The sequence below is a fragment of the Trematosphaeria pertusa genome, assembly GCF_010094035.1.
Source record: "Trematosphaeria pertusa strain CBS 122368 unplaced genomic scaffold BU26scaffold_4, whole genome shotgun sequence".
Lineage (NCBI taxonomy): Eukaryota > Fungi > Ascomycota > Dothideomycetes > Pleosporales > Trematosphaeriaceae > Trematosphaeria > Trematosphaeria pertusa.
The window spans coordinates 280,856-296,577 of NW_022987215.1; the positions used below are offsets into that span (position 1 = coordinate 280,856).

Genomic DNA, 15,722 nt, shown 5'->3' on the forward strand with positions numbered 1-15,722 from the left:
CCTTTAGCCGGAGAGTCATCGTGGAGAGTTCACTCGCTCTGAATGTTGCATGTGAACAGGCAAAGGGGCGAAGAGTCTGGGCCGCATCTGGACTCTGTTAGGTTGATAACTGAACACCGAATACGAACGCCTCAATGCTTATTTCATCCAACAGAAGGGGCTGGGGTGAAGGATGTCGGTAAATAAGATCCTCTTATTGGCTGAATGCTGAATGTCATAATCTGAGACGCGGCGTAGTTGCTTCTCTTCAGGCATATCCGAAAATGGTAACAATGGTAGATATTCTGTCACTGCCCTGTGTAACCCCTCGACAGTATAGTTTGGGATTAGATACTTAGGTACTTGCCTCCAGCTTCCAGAGGCCTCCATGCTAAAGCTTTGCTGCGCCTAGCTGTTACACTTCCCGTATTCCTCGTGTTGCACGCCTCATATCTTTGGTGTTGCACTCTTCACTCGTCTCTTCGACGTCACCGCTAAGATGGAGCCAATTGCCATTATCGGGTTCGCTTTCAAACTGCCTCAGGGTGCGAAAGACTCTGAATCGCTCTGGGAGATTCTAGAGGAAGGGAGAAATGTGATGACTGACTGGCCTGAGTCTCGCATCAATCTTGACTCGTTCTACGACGCCAACCCTCGCAACCAGAATTCAGTACGTTTAACATATGTATGCTATTCTCGATAGGCCGTGCAGACTCATGAATGCTAGCTCAAAGCGAGAGGAGGACATTTCCTGGACGAGGATCCGGGAGTCTTCGATGCGCCATTCTTCTCCATTACGGCGAAAGAGGCAGCGGCTATGGATCCCCAGCAGCGATTCATGCTTGAGACGTCATACCTAGCTTTAGAGAATGGTATGCACTGTGCTTCTTTCATGGTCAGTGGCTTCAGCGAGGCTAATTTTAACAGCCGGAATTCCGCTGGACCAGGTGTCAGGATCCCAAACGGCAGTCTACGAGGCAAGTATGGCGGATGACTACAGCCAAATTCTATTCAAAGATGGGGACAACATGCCCCGGACCACCGCAACTGGAACTGCTCACGCCATCCTGGCAAATCGAGTGAGCTGGTTCTTCAATTTTCTTGGTCCCAGCATCCACATCGATACCGCTTGCTCCGGTAGTATGGTGGCGATCGATCTTGCTTGCGGTTCGTTGTGTAACGGCGACAGCTCCATGGTGAGTTGTACCTCTTCCACTTTGTTAGATGTAACTTGCTGACCTTGATATCAGGCTTTAGTGGCGGGGTCGAACTTGATCCTGAGTCCCGAGGCGTCCTTGATGCTATCTCGAATGAACTTCTTGTCACCAGATAGTGTGTGCCATAGCTTCGATCACCGGGCCAATGGGTATGCGAGGGGAGAGGGGACCATTGTAGTGGTACTTAAGCGACTTTCAGATGCAATCAGCAACGGCGATACCATTCGCGCCGTAATCCGCTCGACGGCTACGAACCAGGATGGTCATACGCCCGGCCTCACTCAACCAAGCGCTCTTTCTCAAGAACAGCTTATCCGAAGGGTATATGAGAAAGCAGGATTGGACTTTGGACTGACGCGCTACATCGAAGCTCACGGTAAGTTCACCTTTAAACCAAGATCAGCGCTCCATCAGTGCTAACGGTAATTTCAGGTACAGGTACTCCGGTGGGTGACCCACTAGAGATGCAGGCCATCGGTAGGGTGTTTCGCACTAGCAGGACTCCGGAGGAGCCGCTTTATGTGTACGTAATCCACGTTCCAAACATCAAGCTCGTCCCCGTTTCTTATACTCAGCCAGTGGTTCGATCAAAGCCAACATCGGACATCTGGAGGGCGGTAGTGGCTTGGCTGGTGTTTTGAAGTCCATCTTGATGTTGGAGAAAGGTGTTCTCCCACCGAACGCGCTCTTCGAGAAGGTCAATCCTCAGCTTGACACCGAGTTCTACAATATCAAGGTAAGCAGCAACGATGGTTTTGACTGAGTAGGGTTTTGCTCACGAATACATCTTAGGTCCCTACCGAGTTGATGAGGTGGCCATCCGAAGGGCTTCGCCGGATCTCAGTCAACTCATTCGGATTCGGTGGAACCAACGCTCATATCATCTTGGACGACGCATTCCACTATTTGCGTGCGCATAATCTTGCAGGCAATCACTGCACTTCATCAATTCCACATAATCGCTTCACTAATCCGACACCGGAAGATCTTGTCAATGGCGACACCATGATCCGGCTCCACCGTGAGAAGGCCGCACCAAACGGAACGCAGGACCACGAACATACCAATGGTACAGGCCTTATAAGCGGGGCATACAAGCATATTGAGGCTAATGGTTTTCGCGACCTGGGATCTTTAAACGGTGCATGCGAAAACAGAATTACGAACGGCCTGCATGGACTTAGTATAACTAATGGCTTTCGGGCACCGCACACCAACGGAGTTTTGGAGCCATGTACTAACGGTGATGCCCCCAATGGGCCACGCAGCGCAGTAGAAGGCCCTCAATTACTAGTATGGTCCGCAGCCGACGAAAACGCCTTGAACAGGACAGTCCAGAGTTACCTGCCGTACTACCGCCAGCGTATATCCGAAGATCCTTCCAAGTTGAAAAAGCTCGCGTTCACACTGTCCGCTCGACGAACTGCAATGCTCTGGAGGTCGTTTGCAATCGTCAATCCCGTGTATTCTGATCCAGAAGCAGACCTTTCGGTCTCGAAGCCCCATAGGTCTTCCCAGACTGGTCTAGCCTTCGTGTTCACCGGCCAGGGAGCGGAGTACGTGAGGATGGGAGTGGAGCTCTTGCAGTACCGCGTTTTTAGCGACACACTGCAGCAGTTTGACGATGTTCTTGCGAAGCTAGGTTGTCCTTGGTCACTATTGGGTAAGTCTAAGGCCCATGTCGGCCATGGGCCATTTACGAAGGTTTTGGCTAACGAACAGTGCAGAGAAGCTCGAGGGCTCCGAGAGCCTTAGCAGGCCGCAGTATAGCCAACCAATTTGCACCGCGCTGCAAATTGCCCTCGTTGAGCTTCTAAAGAGCCTAGGAATCGCGCCCAACGCTGTCGTAGGGCACTCATCGGGAGAAATTGCGGCAGCGTAAGAACCGCTTCCTTTGTCTGGCCTGGAGAGCCCTGGCTAACGATTCCTAAGATACTCCATCGGCGCCCTGTCTCTTGAGTCAGCATGCAAAGTAGCGTACTATAGAGGCCTTCTTGCGGAAAAACTTTCGAGAATTAGCCCGATCCGAGGGTCGATGATATCGGCCAACCTTTCTAGCGACGATGTTCCTGGTTACTTGGAAAGGAGGATCGAAGACGCTACGATCCGCTCCAACGTGGCTATCGCATGTATCAACAGCCCTCGCAATGTCACCCTGTCCGGAGATGAGAGCACCATTGACCTTCTGAAAGACAAGCTCGACGAAGACAACATATTTGCTCACAAGCTCAAAACCGGTATGGCATACCATTCGCCGGCCATGAAGGCTATCGCATCAGAGTATATGGAACTCATGGGAGAGCTGACACGGGCCGCTACTGGATACCGATCGATTCCCATGATTTCGACCGTGACGGGAAAGCCTGTGGCGCCAAAGCTGGTTTCCAGAGCCCATTATTGGGTGAGCAACTTAGTATCCCCGGTTCGTTTCGTCGACGCGATGCAATCAATACTCGACGCCAGCTCCAAGGTTCAACTTGGCCTACCCCGAATGAGGCCCGTATATGATTTAGTGGAAGTAGGTCCTCACTCTGCGCTTCGTCGGCCGTGCATGGACATCATCGAGCGGAATCCGCGGAAAGCTGAGGTCCGATATACGTCGGTTCTATCCAGGAACGAGTCATCCGCAACCGCTCTATTGAAGCTTATCGGGACGCTGTTTACCTATGGGTACGCAGTTTCAGCTACTGCCGCAAACAATCAAGGAGACGCGAGTAAGCCTGGCGCTTCATTCCTCGTCGATACGCCTCAGTACCCATTCGACCGATCCCAACGATACTGGCATGAGACTCGGATGAGCTACGACTATAGGATGAGAGGCCAAGTCCCGCGAGACGTCCTTGGTGCCCGAGCCCAGGACTGGAACCCGCTAGAACCAAAGTGGAGGAAGATCATCAGCACCGAAGAGCTGCCTTGGGTACATGACCACGTCGTCAGTGGCAGTTGCATCTACCCAGCCACTGGTATGCTCGTCATGGCCATCGAAGCCGTCAAACAGACTGTACCCGAGAACAAGATCGTAAAGGGCTTTTTGATCAAGGACGCCGAGTTTAAGAGTCCGATTACCCTGAGGTCTGGACCGGACGATGAAAGCAGGGTCGAGACGGTTATCAATCTGCGGCCGATTCGCAAGCCATACGAGAAGGAATCAAAGTGGTTCGAAATTTGGATCTCCACCTATCACGAGCAGACCTGGACAGAGTGCTTCCGTTGCACAATTCAGGTCCAGTTGAATGAGCCCCAGACCCAGGTCGATGGCGGCAAAGAGCTCATGCTTGCGCATGGAGATGCTTTGGCGGCCTATGGCAATGCTTCAGCCAGCTGTAAGAGACCCCTGCAGTCGCGCACTTTCTACAAATACTGTAGTGATCGTGGCATTACGTATGGGCCGTCCTTCAGCATTCTTGAGAATATCCGCTGCCAGGATGGGTATACCGCTGTTGGCGAAGTTGATGTTTCACTACCAACCGCAGAATACGAAGGTCTTGTTCATCCTGCAATCATTGATGCAGCGTGTCAAGTCTGTTGGTTGGCGCCGACGAGAGGGCTGACAGATCAAATCCCCACCGAAGTCCCTCATCGGCTGCGGGACACATACATCACTGCTTCGGGTTGGAAGAGCCCTCAGACATCGCGAGTACGAATCGCATCCACAGCCCGTTTCAAAGAAGGTGGCAAAGGGGTGGAGGGTAGCGTTATCGTCCTTGCCGACGATGGATCTCTGTTATGCAAAGTCGGCCGACTGGAATTATCTCCCGTAGCAGATGATAGCCAGCACAGAGGTCTCGACCGGAAGCTACTACATGGTATCCAGTGGAAGCCATGTTTGTCTATGTTGCGCCCTTCCGAGATAGCAACCGCATGCGAGGCAGAGCGCTTCACAGGAGACGAGTATGCCATGATCGAATACGACCAGAAGCTCACGATGGCGCTCTGCCTGGTAATTGAAGAGGCGCTGGCACAGGTGTCCGAACACGATAGAAGAATGGCTCCGCCTCATTTGGAGAAGTATATCTCATGGATGGGACGCGTCCAACAGGAGCGCAGCGCGTCGACCAAAGAACTGCGGAATTCTGAGCCACCTCTTGACCAGCTGCTTGCTGAAGTCGAGGCCTTGAAACCTGACTGGACATTGTACATCTCCGTCGCTCGCAACCTGCTTGCAATTGTCAGAGGAGACGTGGATCCCCTTGAGCTCATCTTCTCCACTGATCTCGCAGAACGCTTCTACGCAGACATATTCCACAGTATGTGCGACCATCGGTTCCGGACATTCCTAGAGCTAGCCTCCCATGAGAATCCCAATCTTGCCATCCTCGAAGTGGGCGCTGGGACAGGTGGCTTTACAAGCCACGTTCTCTCGGCTCTCGGAGACCTTGAGCAATGCAACGGTGGCACGAGATTCTCTCGCTACATGTACACAGACGTAAGCCATGCGTTTTTCGAAAACGCCCGGGTTAAATTTCGACAATTCGAGAACCGCATGGAATTTAAAGCACTAGATCTCGAACGGGACATCTCGAAGCAAGGTTTTGAGGAAGGTGCGTACGACATGGTAGTCGCTGGAAGTGTTCTTCACACAACAAAGAGTTTGAGTAGCACCCTTCAGAATCTCCAGAAAGCTTTGAAGCCGGGAGGCAAGCTTCTTTTCTTCGAAATCACCGGACCCAACGCGTTTGCATTGCAGTTCGGCTTTGGAACCCTCCCCGGCTGGTGGCGCGGCACTGAAACCTGGCGGCTGGGCGACCATGATCAAGTGACAACGGAGTGGCAGTGGGATGGCCTGCTGAAGCAGAACGGCTTTTCCGGGAACGATCTGGTCCTGCGAGACTATCCGAATGATGCTTGTCACAGTTGGAGCATCATGGCTTCGACAACGACAACGACTCCAGAAGAATTGACTTCGAAATCTCGGATCGTACTTTGCTATGATCATTCTTCTACAGCTCAGGAAAACCTCGCCCATGCCATCCGCGATCGTTTCTCTCAGTCGGGTTCATATCTTTTCGAGGTTGCCGATCTCGGGAGCATATCGTCTATTAACATTGTCCCGGAAGACTATGTTATCTTCTTGTGCGAGGTTGGAAGGTCGCTTCTGGAAGGATTGACCAAGGGAGGATTCGAAACTTTGCAATACCTAATGACCCGAGTCCGAAACGTGTTGTGGCTCATTTCCGCCGATATCGCCGACTCGGGTTACCCCTTCGCAGGGATGACGACCGGATTCCTACGAACGATGAGATCTGAATCTAGCAACAGTCGAATCATCACGCTCGCGCTGGAAGGAAACGAACGCGATGTCGATGCACATGCTCAACATATCGAATCCGTATTTCGACACTCATTCGAGTTGTCTTCCCTTGAGATGGAGTACGTGGTTCGGAATGGCCAACTCGCCGTTGGACGCTTGGTCGAAGAAAAGACGATGAACAACGACGTATTATCAGCAGTATACCCCTCACTAGAGATGCAGCCATGGAGTGAGGGGCCGCCGGTTATGTTCGATGTGGGTACGCCCGGGACGCTAGATTCTTTGCGATTTGTCGAAGACCCAGTATACCAACAGCATCTCGGGGCCGATGAGATCGAGATCGAAGCCAGAGCTTGTGGACTCAATTTCCGCGACGTGTTTATTGCACTGGGTCGCCTGGAGGAAAATGAGTTCGGTCTCGACACGGCTGGTTACGTGACTAGGGTCGGATCCAACTGCTTAGCGATGAAGCCTGGTGACCGAGTCATAATGGTCAGGTGTGGCTCCATGCGCCAGCTTCCTCGGTCCCATTACCTGGAAGCGATCCCTATTCCCGACGCGATGACATTTGAGGATGCTGTCTCTCTTCTTGCTCCAGCAATGACCGCGTATCACAGTCTGGTCAAGATTGCCCGTCTCCAAAGAGGAGAAAGAGTGCTGATACATTCGGCAGCCGGCGCAACCGGACAGCTAGCGATCCAGATTGCTCAGATGATTGGAGCAGAGATCTTTGCTACTGTGGGAAATCTTGAGAAAAAGCAGTTATTGATGTCCCTTGGCATTGACGAAGACCACATCTTTTACAGTCGAGACACGACATTCGCACAGGGAGTGAAACGGAAAACAAAAGGATACGGTGTCGATGTGGTCCTTAATTCCCTGTCCGGAGACGGCCTTGTGGCATCGTGGGAATGCATAGCTCCCTTTGGACGCTTCATTGAAATTGGAAAGGCTGATATCAAAGCCAATTCCAGCCTCCCAATGGCCTGCTTCGAGAAGAATGCTGCATTCTTTGCGGTTGACCTTCGGCATATCTTCGCCAGTAGGAAAGAGACTGTTCAGGATCTCTTGAATTGTACCATGGGACTGTGGGCCAACGGCGATATTCAGTACCCGCATCCAAGACATGTTTATTCCGTGTCCGTCATAGAAGAAGCCTTCCGATTTCTTCAGAGCGGGAAGAATACCGGACGGATAGTGATCAACAGCAAGCCTTCCGATGTCGTTCCAGTAAGTCCACCGACGCATCCACTCACAGCAAGCACTGACCTAATCAAACAGAAATTCCTTACGACTCATCGAGCCTGGTGCTTCAAGGAAAACGCCTCGTACTTGATTGCCGGAGGCCTGGGAGGAATCGGGCGAGGAATTAGTAGGTGGATGATGCGAAAGGGAGTCAAAAGCCTCATTCTCCCGTCGCGATCCGGACCGAAGACAGAAGCCGCCATCGAGCTCGTGGAAGATTTGCGACGTAATGGTGTTACTGTGGTAGCACCCATTTGTGACGTCTCGTCCATCGAATCACTGTCTAAGCTTTTGGAAGATTGCGCAAGAACTATGCCACCTATCAAGGGCTGCATCAACGCTGCCATGACCTTGCAGGCAAGTTCAACTAGTCTTCGGAGGAACAGAGTGCTGACATATGCTTTAGGACGCGATTTTCGACAACATGACGTTCGAGCAATGGGAGACCGCCGTACGCTCGAAAGTGCAGACGTCTTGGAATCTTCACACCCTCCTCCCTCGGAGCCTTGATTTCTTCATCCTTCTTTCATCCTTGGCTGGTATCTTCGGCAATGTGTCGCAATCAAATTATGCGGCAGGCAACACTTTCCAGGACGCCTTAGCGCGCTACCGCACCGCCCACGGCCAGAAGGCATTGTCGATTAATCTGGGCTGGATGCGTACCATCGGCATAATCTCCGAGAAGGAAGAGTATGAGAATTTTCGAATGGCAGGAGCAGATATGGCACAGATTGAAGAGCATGAACTCATGTGTCTCCTTGATCACCATTGCGACCCTTCGCAAGCCGTCACCGACCCTTTGAGGAGTCAGATCCTTATGGGTACTGTGACGCCCGCGGATCTGCAAGCTGAGGGTATCAAAGTTCCCGACGTCATGAGGCGTCCTCTTTTCTCCAGCTTTTCGATGTCGACTAGCGCGGCGCGGATGATGCAGGATGAAGCCGAAGATTCTGCGACTCTGTTCAGGCATGCCGGAACAGAAGTAGAACGCGCCGAAGTCGTCGTAAAAGCCCTGTCCCAGAAGCTGGCGCGATCACTGTCGATGCCCGCAGACGATATAGACCCGAGTAAACCGCTCTTTGAATATGGGGTGGACTCGCTCGTGGCGGTAGAGCTCCGAAACTGGATCGGCAAAGAGTTCAGAGCCGATGTTGCTGTGTTCGACATCATGGGTGGCGCGACGATTGCTGCGGTCGGCGCTCTAGTGGCCAAGAAAAGCGCCGTAGAGAAGAAATGATTGCGCCCATAGGGTGCTGTGGTACTGATAGTGGGAGTGGATACAGGGCACGCAAAGTATGCTAGATAGACATTAGATGTAACTCTCAAAGGCCTACTTTTAACGAGTTCTAACCAGCTATGAAGTCTTCATTAGCTAACTAACTAAAATTACTAAATTAACGTAGCTCTAAGAGCTACCCAACTATTTGGTTATTTGTCCTATAAGGTAGATAAAAGAAAAACTACGTAACGTAAAAAAATTTCTCTTTTTGCCTTTCTTTTTTTAAATTTTAAGTCTACTTAAAGAAAGGAGGTTACTATTTCTTATTATTAATCTATATATTCTTACTTAAAGAAGAATTCTTATCTAGTATATCTTAGCTTTTAAAGAAAGCTTATCTATAGTATTAAAGGTTAAGTTAAGTAAAAGAAGTAGGATTTAAAGCTATACTTGCTGTAGCAACAGCAAACTGTTAAGCAAGCCCTAGGTGTAGTCGCTAACTACCTACACCATCCTCCCCTTTCAGAGCAAGGTAGGAAATGTTCGATGGTAATGATCTCCTAACAAACTCGAGAGCCCCGAGACTTAGGAATGTATCTACTCTGGATGTGCTATGAAGAGCGCCCATCCTACGGGACCTGTTCAAGAAATCGACTCTCCATGGAGGTCGAAAAGGCTCACATGCTCACCCTTTCCTTGCACTGAGGTCCAGCAATTCACGTTGATAAAACTAAGTCTTAGAGCAATTGTGAGTTACATTCATCATCCAGTTTACTAGCCGCTCGCAAGGAAAAATGCAGTGAATGGAGGCGCCAAGGACCGGCTGCGAGAACGAGGGGCATGTGCCCCCGCCCGACGTCGAGAGCTACTCCGCCTATAAGGGCCCCAAAGGCTTTAGGAGAGCTATACTCTAGTCGCCCGTAGCTAGAGAGCGCAACTCAACCCAAACGACATGGATACCGTACCTTCCTGGCTGCCGACCGACCTCGACCTCGTTTCTTCGGATTGGAGTCATCCGATGCTATATCCGTGCGACTCTCTATTGAGGCTCCCTTCTGAACTGCTTTTGCAGATTGCAGAATATCTCTGCCGAGACAGTCTCTACCAGCTTACACTGACATGCTCTTGCTTGTGCAAGATTGCCGAAGACTGTCTGTACCGAGAGATATTTATTCCGAAATACGGAGGTTGGACCGATAAACGGGAGAGGATATCAATCTTTCACCTTAATCGCACCCTATCCGAGTCTCCTCGACTTGGAAGCATCGTTAAAACTTTGGACATCGTTATTGACTCGTTCCATGTCGAAGTTCCTGTCACGGCTTCAGGAATCCTCCCGTATGCGCGCACGATCAGCGCGAATACTACGGTCAGAATAAGAGTCCCGTTTGTGGCAGGTTCGCTACTCCTGTCCATGCCCGCTGTGGAGACTCTATCCATTGCCTTGCGATATGGTAATCGGGGCTACCCTCCGTACAATTATGTGCACGATAGCTTTCAGGAGCTGTTTGGCAAAGAGTTTGATCCCGAAGCCTCTAACTCTATCCTTATGAATGCTCTAGGCCACGTTAAATCGCTCAATTTCGAGGGCCTTCAATTCCATTGGGTACTTGCTAAACTCCCCTCTTTAGAGCACCTCACGCTGAACCGATCTTGCCGGATCTTGCCGGATCAATCGCCACTCGAGGTCTCGGCATCTATCAAGTCTTTGACGCTCCCCTGTTTCTCCTCCGTACTTATCCGCGGCTCAGAGAGGTATAAGACTTGTGCGCCCTTCCTGCAGCATTTACCATTTTTACAGACAGTGAAGATTCCCATTCGAGATGTTCCAGACAACATAGATGAAGAGGGTTTGGAGGGTTTTGAGATGGTAAATGAGCAACGGCAAGGAAGCTTCTCCGTTCTTCTCGAGGGGCTCAAATGCGCTGCAAGCACACTCAAGGTGATCGATCTCGGACTTGACGATGACCAAGCCAGGTACGATTTCCTAAGCTATGCGTTACCCGGTGGCCCCTTTACCCCATTCTGGAGTCTCAAGGTCCTGAAGGCACCATATGAAGCGCTTCTCGGCCCTGAAGACCCTTCCGGCTTGCTAGGCCATCCCCCCATGGAGGACGTCCTTCCTGAGTCCCTCGAGGTTCTCGAAATTCACTGCCCAGTACTTAGAATATTGTCTTGGCTTTACAACTTCCTTTGGCACCGCGATCGACTCCCGCGCCTAAAGCGCATCGTTCTGCACTGCCGGAGTGATAGAGGGGACAGCTACGTGGAGTTCGCCTACCACTCATATCCTCATCCGGTCTTTAACGGATTTCGAAGAGCTGGTATTTCAATCGAGCTGAGGTACCTAAATGGAGACTGGCAGTGCGACTGGGATGACTATGATGTCCAGATGACTAAGATGTTGGAGTGGTTCCAATCGCTCGGCGATCCGTATCGAGGTAAGTGAACAGCAGATCAGTCCGAGTTTGGAGACTGCTAACCTTCGTCGCTAGGTTCAGTCTTCGCGCCAAGATTCGGCGGTGATCCGGATGTGTCGAAATGGGGACACTATGTGATATGGTAGGCGAGTGGATCTTTCTTCGCACGGGGTAAAGGAGTCTGCGCAGAGCAAGGTATGACCTCGGGTATAAAACCCAAAGACCTACTTTCAACTCGTTTCTACCAACCACAAGGCCTTCAGTGGTTAGGGGAACTTTATTCCTCCTTCAAAGTTCCAAGAACAAAGCAAAGTTTCTGGCCATATTCTACGATTATATGGAAACGTGATAAACCATGCGCGGATGTATTCGGCGTCCTAGGCAACTTCAACTGTTTCGTTGTGACCGCCTTTGTAGTAGAGCTTAATAGATAAATGTCTAAGTAGTACGTGTATAAGATTGGTGATTTTAATGGGGCAATGGGATTTCCCATATCCTACTTTATGGGTAGGTTTCCCGGGATTGTTTGTGTCGAGGCGTAGTTTGGGATTTCCTCCACTTAGCGATAATCTGTCATTTATCGTGCGCGTCGAGCGGATCTCTAGAAGATGGAATGAACCGTGCTCTAAGGTCTGGCTCGGTGTTGAAAACCGTATCGAATGGGAACATAGGTCTCTGAATGCGATGATGGCCCAGTCTCTTGAGATCCTGATCCACGCCTCCGGGGGTCAAAGCAAGCATCCAGTCTTTCGCCATGTCATACAGCTCTGGTTCGAGATATCCAATCTTGACGATTACAATGTCCGCAGATCGAGGGTTCAGGTTGAGTTCGGCAAAGTCGCGCTCCTTGTGGTACGGTTTCCGCAGCTTGGTCACAATGACGAAGACACTGCCTACCTGCAGCACGACCTCGACGCACGCATGTGGGTCTCCATGCTTGATGGAGTGGACGCGACCTGTCATGGTAATGGGACCGGCATGGAGGTTATCGACCTCGGCTCCGGCAGTCACTGTCAATGTCGCTCCGATGCCTGCTTTTGCAGCTGCTTCGACCGCCGCGGGACCTGGAATGCTTGCGTAGATTACGGTTGGACCAGATGAATCCTTGAACTCGGGGCGCGCAAGAAGTTGAGTGAGGCCCCAAGTAACGTCCCCGGAACCTCCGGCGGTGGGATTATCGCCGGAGTCCGAGATGAAGTACGGTCGATCCGTCGACGCGAGAGCGATGTTGAGACATTCTGAAAAGGAACCGGTCGGCGCGACGAATTTGAAGTCCTCACGCGAAGTCCAAAAAATCTGTGCGAGCTCCTCCGCTCCGATGGCAACTGCATCCCTTTCCGATCCTGTGACGACGACTGCAGCGCGATTTCGCGGCTCGTCTGCCCATGCGTAGCCCACCCATATAGCAGCATCAAGAATTCTCTTTCTTTTCTCCACCTCAGAAACGGCGGCATAGATACGCTTTGCAGGCTCATCGCGCGTCGAGGTCTGCTCTCCGGGGAGCAGGATTGGGATCGGAATCCAAGCTTTTAGCGGGAGAGAGCCTCCCCTGTTATGCGTGTCCAGTACTTGGATGAGGTTGCGACACGCGCGTTCTTTCGTCTCTCGCACATCTACATGAGGGGCAGTACGATAGCAAGTAATAAGGTCAGTTTCATGCGCGAGCTCGTGCGAAACGTTGCCGTGGAGGTCCATAGACGCGGAGACGATAGTCGTATGGCCGATAACGGTTCGAATACGACGAAGTAGTTCAAATTCGGCGTCTTCAAACCCATCGACATATAGGGCGCCGTGAATATCGAACCAGAATCCGTCTAGTGGCTCATCCAACGATTGACAGATATCAGTTAAGCGCGAGATAATCTCGCCGGCGAGCTCTTCGAACGACGCTCTTTCCACAATTCCACCCGGAAGCGCGTAGCCGATCAGAGCACCTTTCCAGATCGCGGCCCTTCCCAGAGCTGTGTCAGTTTGCAAGAAGTCATAGTGCCGGATGATCTCTTCTCCTCGTTTGGGACGGAAAGCGGCAGCGCGGGTGCGTGAAGGAGTGAACGTCGAGTTCTCACACGCGAGCCCGGCGATAGCAATAATCGGCAAGCGCGACATTCGGAAGAAGATCTTGCTCGTTGAGCATGCCTTGGGGAAGAGTATCACAGGTTGAATGAGGGTTGTGGATTACACAGAAGGGTCGCCACGTTTCAGTGATCCTAGTCCAGAAGCACGTGGGATAAGAGCGGGGTAAATGCAACCCACTTCCATGGATCCTGGACCCTTATCAACATCAAGTCAATTAAGGCAGGTGCGAAACTGATATACAGCGATATAGTATGCCCCGTCTGAATCCTGATGAGCACCCCACTCTCGCCCGCGCGCGAAGCTATAATAAGCTTCGCCCAGCGGGCGGGCTTTTCTTGTTTACGCCACCTATCCATACATCACGGCTCGTCCATTGCGATTGCAATGCTGCAGAAGTCGCCTACGGGAACGTGGTTGCCCGCCTGGGTGCCGCAGTCCACCACAACGCTCGCCGTGCTGCTTGTGGGATGTTCGGTAGTCCAGTCAACCGTAAGCGTCACGCTACGCTCACTGCGTCTGCGCATGCTGAAACAATCCAGACTGGAGGCTATGATGGCTCGATGCTCAATGGCCTCAATATTCTACCATCTTACACTGACTACTTCCGCTTGAATGCCGCCACAACCGGTCTCAACACCGGGTCGGTCTTCATTGGCGGCTTCTTTGGTCCTATATTCTCCGGCGTCATCGCGGACCGCATTGGAAGACGACCGGCTATCCTTTGGGGCTCTGCGATCACGATCATTGGGATCATTCTTCAGGCCGCTGCGCAGAATATCGCCATGTTTGTCGTTGCGCGCATTATTCTCGGATTTGGCTCACAGATTTCGGGGATCGCGGCAGGCGTCTATCTTTCAGAGACCTTTCCCAGTAGATGGCGAGCTTGGGGCGTTGGGTTGTTGAATGATTTTTATTAGTAGGTTATGCGTGCCAAAGAAGGCCATTTTTGAAACTGATAAAGTGCAGTGTCGGCGCATTGATTGCCGCTGGGATTACTTTAGGCACAGGGCAGTGGCAGTCCACCTGGGCATGGCGAGCACCTTCGCTCTTCCAGGCTGTCTTCTCCATATTGTGCATCATTATTCTGCCATTCGTGTAAGACCCATCCTCCGCTTTCGCTTTCATATCAACGCAACTCACTAATGTGGTCAGGCCGGAGTCCCCACGCTGGCTGGTACACGAAGGCCACTACGAAGAAGCCCGACTCGTCGTCGCGCAGACGAACGCCAACGGCGATATTTCGAACCCCATCGTCCTCACAGTCTACAAAGAAATTGTTGACACCCTCGAATGGGAGAAGAAAGAAGGCCGAACCATGAGCCCGAAAGAGATATTCAAAACACCAGTCGCGCGGAAGCGTCTTCTGGTTGGCATGTCTGCTGGTCCTTTCTCCTGCGTCGCTGGGAATATCATCGCTTCGTATTATCTTGGAAACGAACTCGATACGGCGGGAATTACGGATTCCAACGATCAACTGAAGGCCGTAAGTGCCCTTCTCGTGCGTTCTGTCGAGCTCGCTAATGCAGAAAAGAATGTCGTGTTAAATGTATGGTGCCTCGGATGTGCTCTCGCAGGAACCCATCTTGCAGCGAAATGGGGCCGCAAATCCACCGCTCTGCTTTCCGAAGTTTTGCTGGTCATATGCCTATTCATAATCGGCGGTCTTTCAAAGATATACGCCGACGACCCCGATGGCGCTTCCAAGAGCTTGATCTACGGCGACGTCGCTGTCATGTTCTTGTTCCAGGGATTCTACTCCATCGCTTGGACGCCTTTGCTGTACTTGTATCCCCCCGAAGTCATGAACTATTCCATTCGTGCGAATGGATTGGCATTTTCCTCGTTCATGCTGAATGCACTTGCGTAAGTAAACCAATTGCTGATTACTCGTAACGCCTAACGCTGCGGCAGCTGCGTCCTTGTCTTCGTTATGCCCATCGGACTCGCAAACATCGGGTGGAAGATGTACATGATAAACGGATCCTGGGATATCGTCATCATCGTGCTCATTGTAGGTACTCTAACCACCTTACTGGCGCATTCACTGACGGTGTCAACCAATAGGCGGTCTACTGGGTCGAGACTAAAGGTCGCACCCTCGAGGAGATTGACGCGATATTTGAAGGCGAAAAGCACTCTTCAGTACCAGATGTCGAGGCTGTCCGAAAGGGAGAAGCAACCGTCAATCTAGAGGAGCTAGAGCAAGAAGTAAACAAGGAGACCGCTGTCAAGACCGAATAGTAGCGGGCAAGAATCATCTCTAGCGCAGTGGAATTATTCGCAACGCAACTTAGTTGTCCAGGTGCGCATCCCAT

The 15,722-nt window shown here is 51.4% G+C and overlaps 4 protein-coding genes across 4 annotated transcripts; 3 read left to right on the forward strand and 1 right to left on the reverse strand.

Moving 5' to 3' along the window:
• The first annotated feature begins 388 nt into the window (after window positions 1-388).
• Window positions 389-9,043, forward strand: BU26DRAFT_548515 (polyketide synthase PksD). Its single transcript, XM_033831946.1, has 11 exons — window positions 389-649; window positions 707-851; window positions 907-1,175; window positions 1,230-1,572; window positions 1,629-1,719; window positions 1,776-1,932; window positions 1,989-2,859; window positions 2,924-3,074; window positions 3,129-7,677; window positions 7,729-8,049; window positions 8,099-9,043. The coding sequence occupies exons 1-11, from the start codon at window positions 479-481 to the stop codon at window positions 8,927-8,929; spliced, it is 7,899 nt and encodes a 2,632-aa protein (XP_033686695.1). The 5' UTR covers window positions 389-478; the 3' UTR covers window positions 8,930-9,043.
• An 820-nt stretch (window positions 9,044-9,863) lies between these two features.
• On the forward strand, window positions 9,864-11,559 carry BU26DRAFT_589927 (uncharacterized protein; the record flags this gene model as incomplete). The annotated part of the gene is made up of 2 exons (XM_033834745.1): window positions 9,864-11,352; window positions 11,407-11,559. 2 exons carry the CDS (start codon window positions 9,864-9,866, stop codon window positions 11,475-11,477), a joined length of 1,560 nt encoding a protein of 519 aa, XP_033686696.1. The 3' UTR covers window positions 11,478-11,559.
• Window positions 11,560-11,904: 345 nt separating this feature from the next.
• Window positions 11,905-13,472, reverse strand: BU26DRAFT_478966 (Microcystin LR degradation protein MlrC; the record flags this gene model as incomplete). The annotated part of the gene is made up of 1 exon (XM_033825655.1): window positions 11,905-13,472. Exon 1 carries the CDS (start codon window positions 13,435-13,437, stop codon window positions 11,905-11,907), a length of 1,533 nt encoding a protein of 510 aa, XP_033686697.1. The 5' UTR covers window positions 13,438-13,472.
• Window positions 13,473-13,791: 319 nt separating this feature from the next.
• BU26DRAFT_589935 (putative hexose carrier protein) lies at window positions 13,792-15,648 on the forward strand (the record flags this gene model as incomplete). Its single annotated transcript, XM_033834746.1, has 7 exons — window positions 13,792-13,896; window positions 13,947-14,323; window positions 14,374-14,502; window positions 14,560-14,890; window positions 14,939-15,270; window positions 15,319-15,418; window positions 15,472-15,648. The coding sequence occupies 7 exons, from the start codon at window positions 13,792-13,794 to the stop codon at window positions 15,646-15,648; spliced, it is 1,551 nt and encodes a 516-aa protein (XP_033686698.1).
• Window positions 15,649-15,722: the final 74 nt, after the last annotated feature.

What these genes read in the sequence shown, in the direction of transcription:
- BU26DRAFT_548515 (XM_033831946.1), top strand. Translation starts at nt 479, where the DNA reads ATGGAGCCAATTGCCATTATCGGGTTCGCTTTCAAACTGCCTCAGGGT. An exon ending in ATACCTAGCTTTAGAGAATG is followed by an intron (nt 852 to 906) that starts GTATGCACTGTG and finishes TAATTTTAACAG; the next exon opens with CCGGAATTCCGCTGGACCAG. An exon ending in ACGCTGCCATGACCTTGCAG is followed by an intron (nt 8,050 to 8,098) that starts GCAAGTTCAACT and finishes CATATGCTTTAG; the next exon opens with GACGCGATTTTCGACAACAT.